The sequence below is a fragment of the Ceratosolen solmsi genome, unplaced genomic scaffold, assembly GCF_000503995.2.
Source record: "Ceratosolen solmsi marchali unplaced genomic scaffold, CerSol_1.0 scaffold35, whole genome shotgun sequence".
In the NCBI taxonomy this organism is placed as follows: domain Eukaryota; kingdom Metazoa; phylum Arthropoda; class Insecta; order Hymenoptera; family Agaonidae; genus Ceratosolen; species Ceratosolen solmsi.
In genome coordinates, this window is record NW_011948423.1 from 4,278,232 (window position 1) to 4,285,925 (window position 7,694).

General features: G+C 40.2%; 1 protein-coding gene across 1 annotated transcript in view; it reads right to left on the bottom strand.

Moving 5' to 3' along the window:
• Positions 1–7,694, bottom strand: part of sli (slit guidance ligand) — a 38,754-nt gene that overhangs the window by 3,979 nt on the left and 27,081 nt on the right. Inside the window, exons 23-25 of the mRNA XM_011499843.1 lie at positions 6,072–6,291; positions 4,088–4,397; positions 1,707–1,920 (exon numbers count right to left, since the gene is read on the bottom strand). Of these exons, the coding sequence (XP_011498145.1) occupies positions 1,707–1,920; positions 4,088–4,397; positions 6,072–6,291 (744 nt within the window). The remainder of the gene's footprint in view (positions 1–1,706; positions 1,921–4,087; positions 4,398–6,071; positions 6,292–7,694) is intronic.

Sequence of the window (7,694 nt, forward strand, 5' to 3'; positions counted from 1 at the left end):
GGGTCATCGTGGACAAGACAGCAGCTTGATTAATATAAAGAAGAAGAGGGCGGCGGGCGGACGCCGTGGACGGAAAGAGGACAGCAATAAAGGAGGAGGAGGAGGAGGAGGAGGAGGGGGAGGAGGAGGGGGGGGGGAAGAGCATTTTCCATTCTTTGCTCGCCGTGATGAGAATCGCAATTTTGAGCACGTGAAAGTAGCGAGACGAAGCACTAACGGGCATCGCGAGGCATTTCGGAAACAGTCGAGAGTAACGCCTCCTTCGCGTCGATCCTATCGGCCGGTGACACGGAAAAAGCCTCGTGCCCTTAAAATTTACATTCCCCGTGGGCGTGTATGGCCCCGAGAATGCATTCGTCATCCTAATCAGTCGAGTCCCGGACGTAAGTGGCTCTTCCACTTCTAAATGAGCATGTTACTAGTTGACACCAGGTGACGGCCCTCCCCCTTCACGTCACGTGTCGCGTCACCGACCACGCACAGCGCGGGAACTTCTCTCACGAGCTTCTCACGAACTTCTCACGAACTTCTCGGGGTCAATCGTTAAAGCTGATTTTCCGCTGGGCTCGGGCTTGGGCTCGGGCTCGAGTCTCTCGCGTGGGCGCTGACGCTAAATCCGTCCTTTTTGCCGTCTCACGAGGAAAGTTAAGCCGCGAGAAAGTAAATGCCGAGTGGCGATTAGCGGGCGAGGCAAGCTCGGAAAATTTACGAGGCGCGCGACCGAACGAATTTACGGGACCCTTCGCCGCCGACTTTTCGACCACTTGTGTCACAACGTACGCGTCGTCCACAAAAGCCAAAATCATAAAAGCAAAAGATAACAAATAAAAAAATAAAAAACAAAAAACGAAAAACGACTAATGGAGCTTCCACGGACAATTAGCGCTTTTTATCCCGCGCCAAAGCAGTAGTCGATGTATTTTACAATTTAATTGCCCGAGACTCGGGAGCCCTGGGGCCTCAATAACTCGAGTTTAATGTCGATTTAAGAGCGCGTTCCTCATCACAATGAATAACCGATACACGAACGTTATACCAAGTTATGGATAATTATAATAGGGAGGAATTGGCGGATTCGCGTTTTAGCATAATAACACCGCGACTTTATGGGCCCTTAAACGTAATTGGAGGAGAGGCTATTATTCTTAAGCTAGCCTTTAAAAAATTTATAAACTGAAAAATCGTATGAAATTGATGTGGAGTGATTATCGACTGATATTCGTGAAATAACAACGAGCTTTATTTCTTCATTATCGGTTATGAAGGGATGATCGCATGATTTATTATTCGATCGTATGAAATGTCACGATACTTAAATTGCCGTGGAATTTAATAAATTTGTAATATATAGTTGCGACGTTGGGCTATAATTCAAGTAATTCGGACACGCGTTTGACAATTAATTATAACAGAAAGTGATTTGGTAAAACGTGTCGGATGAATCGGCAATATCAGCCTAATAATATTGCAAAAAAAAAAAAAAAAAAAAAAAAAAAAAAAAAAAATAAATAAATAAATAAAAAAATGCCGATGATGTTGAAATGATTGTAGCTCGATTATTGCAATTGGACGAGCGTCGATAGTACGAGATGGCGCTGATATTATTTCATAAAAATTATGCGTAAATGGTAAAAATAGAGCAATGGCCGGAATCGACAAGGGGCTTGGATTCTCTAAAAGTATGTTCAAAACCATTTGACACGCACCAGTATAACCAGGATGGCATTGGCACAAGTAGTCTGCTCCAGATCCCGGCGATGGTAGGAAGCAAGCACCATGTTGGCAGTCGTGATGAGCACACGGACTAGTTTGAGGGTATAGTAAGGCAGTTGATGGTGCAACTTCGCAGTACCTCCCTGTATAATCTGGTGCACACTTACACTCGTAATTATTTATGCCATCGATGCAGGTAGCACCATTCTACAAATGAATTCAATAAGTTTTCAATCGCGGGTGAGTGAGGTGATTGAGGTGATCGGTCTATGGGATAAGCCAAGGCATTGCGCGTCACAAATTCACTCAATTTAAGCCATCGAGTGTGTGTTTTACTGTGAAATTTTTTGTCTTTTACTTCGTCGGAGCTCGAATTTTCCGAATATAAGTAATTTAAGAAGTGGAGTGAAAATGTTCTCTTACCTTTCTTTTTCCCCTTTAAATACTCAGGGTGGCATGCGTTTCGCGAATTAAAACAAACTTCGGTTTATCTTTATTAACCATGTACCTGCAGGTGACGTCGTATATTAATTATTTTATGCAGTGAAATAACTTTAGCGAGAAAAAAAAGAGAGATAAAGAGGAAAGAATGAAAGAGAGAGAGAGAGAGAGAGAGAGTGTGTGTGTTTTGTTGAAAAGAATAGTATATAAGGGATTAAATACAGACATTATTGTTATTTTAGTGCGACGAAGGCATTTTGTGTAGAAGTCATTCGTTAAGCTCATAATTAAATACAATTTGCATTCATTTGAATGAAATTCCCTATCCGTGTAAAATCCAAAACGTAATCAGTTTTCACATGAAATACCGCATGAAATTAACGGCGACACGCATTCTGTTTTCCATCAGATTAGGATGAAAATCCTGACCTCTTTTTAAAGTATATGAGAAGAGAAAAAACAACAAGGTGATATGAGCCGTGACGAGTGACCAACCGTAAAGAACATATACAACACGCATAATCAGCTTTATATCGCGAATTGATGACCTCAATCTTCAGATATCGCGGACCCTCTAATACATTTAACGGCGAATGCCGATACTCTTCGTTAACGTCATTGTTTGTAGATAGACATATGTAAGTGTATATTCATTGACATTCGTTTCTTCTTTCTTTCTTTCTTTCTTTCCTTCTCTCTTGTTTTTTCTTTTATTATCCTTATTTTTTTTTTTTTTTTTTTTTTTTTTTTTTTTTTGTTTTTGTAAAATGTATTTCTCATGTAAAAATTTTGCGGCTGCTCGAGCTGGAAAGTGGCTCGTGTCACGTGAGACTCCTTTGAGAGAGAACCATTTGACTTTTACGACTTAAAGAAACACTGACTTACAGCTTCGATTGTACATTACTGGAAAACACGTAAGTTTATGGATACATGCGAGTATTGCATGCATTTTATGTCCACGAGAGCTACCTTTGAAGTTATATTACAAGAATAATTATTAATGCGCAATGTCCGAATGCTTAATATTATTGAAATAAATTTATTTTATGGTTGCGGGATCTATAGAATTTTTAAACAAATGAAAAAATATTTGCGAATAATTAATTTATTGAATGTTTAATTCTTGTTAAACCTGTTCACTTTACGGTGTTATCAATTTTTGCTTCGTTAATTTAAAAAGTCAATACAAGCAGCGTTGAAGTGCGTCTAATTAATTTCACGGGGATTAAATTATGAACAACATTGTCCAAGTAATTTATAAGAACTCATCCACAGCTTTCGCCATTTAATTGAAAATACAAATACATTGTCGAAGAATTGTAATTAAATAATATTTTAAAATTTATTAAAATGCCTTCGATTCAACAATTTTCGTTTATTAAAAATTAATGTAAAATTCATAATCAAACCAATGTAATTATTAATATAAATGTAGGATTGCCCTGAAAATGAAAAAAGATTTATCAATTACAGAATTATTCTTTTAAAATAATATAACTTCAATAACGAATATAATTATCGATAAAGCGTTACAAATTACTTTCACAGTTATCGGATCAATCGTGTAATAATCAAGCATTTCGAGCTGCTAGGTAAATTTACAAATACGTCGACATAAAATGTTGCACGCTTATTAAAATATTTACAGACTGCCGATTGGCTATTTTTAAATCTTAGCGTATGACGGACGGACGGACGGAAGGGGGGGGGGGTTGAGTGGGTAGAATGCGTTGGTAGGCAAGACTACATTTTTATTGTTGTTGTAGAGCTTAATTATATGCGCCATTTCTCGCGACATAGGCCGAAGATTGTCGGCCAAAAAGATGGAAAATCCAGTCGAGATGAAAACGATGTAGTCGCTAAGTGCGCAATCTCCGCGCAATGCTTGGCATAGCCATAAACAAGAATACAAACACGTCTGGAGTTCCCTTACCTGGCACAGATTATTATCGCAGTCATCCAGGTTGTCAGTGCAATTGGCACCGGCGAAACCGCTCGGGCACTCGCAGCTATAGTGGCTCTGGTGGTCGACGCATCTGCCTCCGTTCTTGCAAGGATTGTGTTCCTTTGTGCAAAAGGGTATTTTTGCCTCGCAGTACTGGCCGGTAAATCCTGGTAGGCAGTCGCAATGGTAGGCCTCGACGAGGTCGACGCAGGTGGCGTTGTTGACGCACTTGTGGCTCGCGCAGTCGTTGACGTTGTTCTCGCATCTGAGTCCTTCGTATCCGGGTGTGCAGTTGCAACTGCGTGTCGTCGGGCAAAGAGAAAAAAAAAACAATATCTCTTTATCCTCGTACCTCCTCCGCCATCCCCTCCCAACGCCCATCCCCATAATTGTCGGTGATCGGGCGCTCGTTCTCGACTCTTTTGCTCGGATGTCGCGAATTTGGCTGGGCGCCACATTTGCCCGATCGAACCCCGTACTTTCGTCGTCCTCGTCTCCGTGGGAACGATCCTTTTTTGCCCATTGGTACTTTGCGTTCGAGTGGTCTTAATTGATCGTGACAGGTTAAGCGAGATAGGCGGCACTTTTTCGCTGATATTCCATTGCGCAATTAGCGAAAAGAAACTTTGTGCCATTGTCCCTCTTAACCAGTTACGATTAATTAAGTTTCCTTCACGCTTATAAATTCGATTAAGTTTGCAATTTCGGTGGCATTCGTTTATTTTTCTCCCCCTTCCGAGCAGCTGTACGTTACTTTAGCTCGGCGAATTTCATGCTGATTTAAATTTTAAATAAAAGCGCATTAGTTAAGCGAAATTAAATTTATGTGAAATTCGCAAATTTGAAAATGGAATATCAAATAATCAAATTATTACTGTTGTCCAAAGCAAAAGCTTATTAATGACAATGATAATAATGATAACGATAATCGCAACCCTCACGTTAATAATAATAATAATAATAATAATAATAATAATAATAATAGTAATAGTAATAATAATAATAATAATAATAACAATTATAACAACAACAACAACAACAACAACAACAGCAATAACAACTATTTTTGCAGTAAAAGTAATAACGGTAACGGTAACGGCGACGGCGGCATCGAAGACGACAATAATAACATGAATAAAAAAGCAATTTGATAAGAAAATAAAATGTCCAACTTACTTATTATTGTAAATAAAGTTAATTAGAAAGAATCTTGTATTGCATGTTATAATGTGTATAAGCAAACGGCCTTTCTTATAAAAAAAAAAAAAAAAAAAAAAAAAAAAAAAAAAAAAAATATATATATATATATATCCTTTTAACCCTTCATTAGCAAAGCTGATTACGAGAGAAAAATTAAATATTTAGATTTATAGCATTGACAAAGAATAATCAATAAACAAATAAGGGGAGCCCTATAAAAAAGGATTTCTATCGACGCTCTACTTTACACAAATTCTCAATGAGAATGAGAAGCTCGAGTTTTGCCTGTCTTAAATGAATCCGAGAACAAAAAAGAAAAAAAAAAAACATGAACATTGTTTGTTAAGGAAAAAAGCAAATTCCCCTTCAATTGCGTTAATCGAGCAAGGCGGCCAACTTATCAGCAGGGTTAAGCCTCGGAGATATAGAGGAAAAATCGAAAGCACCCTCGTAATCCGCTGCTTGGCGTGCATTTAGCAACTCTTGGGCTTCGGAAGCTCAGCCGCGAGACGCCGGCAACAAGAGAAACCGAATGCACTTAGCTGCCGCTACTTACACATGTATAAAAGTTTATGTTTATTCGAGGGGCGGAAGCGCGGTGGTCGACTAGCGCGCTTATCGTCCGTTTGTTCAAGTTGCGTTATCGCGACGATGATCGAGAAAGCGACGGGTCGTGCTACTAACCGTCGGACGCGCCGAGCGAGCAAACGAGGGACGGGCCGATCACATCCCCGCGATAAGCTGATTCGCCGGGGGTTTCGCAAGAAATCACCTGAATCTTCCTTCCTCCAGTACTTTGCAAGTTCCGGCGTTCCGGCAAGGATTTCCATAGCACGCGTCAATTTTATATTGACACCGGTCCCCGTGATATCCTGGCGCGCATTTGCAACGAAACTGTTTGTCCGGTAGCGCCTCGCATAGTCCTCCGTTTTGGCAGGGCGTGGTATAGCACACGTTGCATTTCGCCAATACCTCGGCTGGCTGTTGTTTGGCTGCGCGGAAGAAAGGTCTACGATTAATGAGAAATTTTAGTATTTGACGGAGGCCGCGCGTCGTTAGTGCAGAAATTACAACAACAATAACAATAACAACAATAACAACAATAACAACAATAACGACAATAACAACAATAACAACAACAAGGAGAAAAAAGTGCTTTTCTTTTACGATTCTTTGAATTTCATGTTATTTTACTTTCTTATTAAGTTATTTATTGGTTTTTTTTTTCTATTTCTTTTTTTTTTTCTATCTCTTGGTTTTTTTTGCTTTTTATTGTTTTATTTAATTTTTTTCTTAATGCAAACAGACAGGCAGGCAGGTAGGCAGGCAGGTAGGTAGGCAGGCAGGCAGGCAGGCAGGCAGGCAGGCAGGTAGGCAGGCAGGTAGGCAGGCAGGCAGGCAGACAGACAGACAGACAGTCGAACGACACACTAACGTACGTTCCGCTTTATGGTAGGGCATTCTTTATTCCGCTTCGTTTATCTATTTACTTTGCTTGCGCACGTTCGCATACATTGCCAAAAGGATAAACAGCGACGAAGAATAATTATGCAGGAGCATGGAGCGGGCAGGGGAGTTGGGGAGTTGGGTAGTTGTTTACGAGGAGGACGCGGCGAATCTCGAATCTCGCATCCGATGACGGAATTGCCGGGTCTATTAAAACTGGTTCAGTCTCCGAAGTCGGTCCGTTTGATTAATAATGGCTAACGTCGCCGGTAGAAAAAGCCGCCTGCAATGGCCGATAAGGCTCCTTTAAAAATGCGATTCTCGACAGTTGTAACACGATTGTTTATATAATGTCGAATGACGAGGATCGTATAATGAGATAATGAATAACCTAGCGAGATTACTTGCTCTCGCATTGTCCCAAAGATCCTACTTCATTTTTAATTTCAATTTAATGTTATAATTACTATGAAAGTTGCCAGTTCGTATGTAGCTCCGTCTTCAAATTTCCATGGGTGAGGTGGGATTTTAAGGGGACGTTGAAGAGCGAGGTGTAGGAGTAGGATGGGGTGGGGTGGGGTGGGGTGGGATGGGGTGGGATGGGGGGGGGGGATAACAACGAGTTCTTCCATTAATTATTTAAAATATTAAACAAAGTTCTAATTAGCGTTATATTAAATTCCTTTAGCCGAATATGAACTCGAGAGGCTGAATATTAATCCTTAATATCCATTGGTTATTTCATTAATGGTCATTATCCACCCTTCGTCGAGCCGAGCTTCTTTGAATATTTCAAATCCAAACGAAAAGCATTATATATCAAAAAGTTCGGTAGCAACTGTATACCATTGGCCGAGCTATCGGCAGTTTTTTTCTTCTCCCCCTTCAATTCCAAATAATCACCAGGAGAAGCCTTCAAGCTAATCATTTTCCTACATGCGACTGTTTC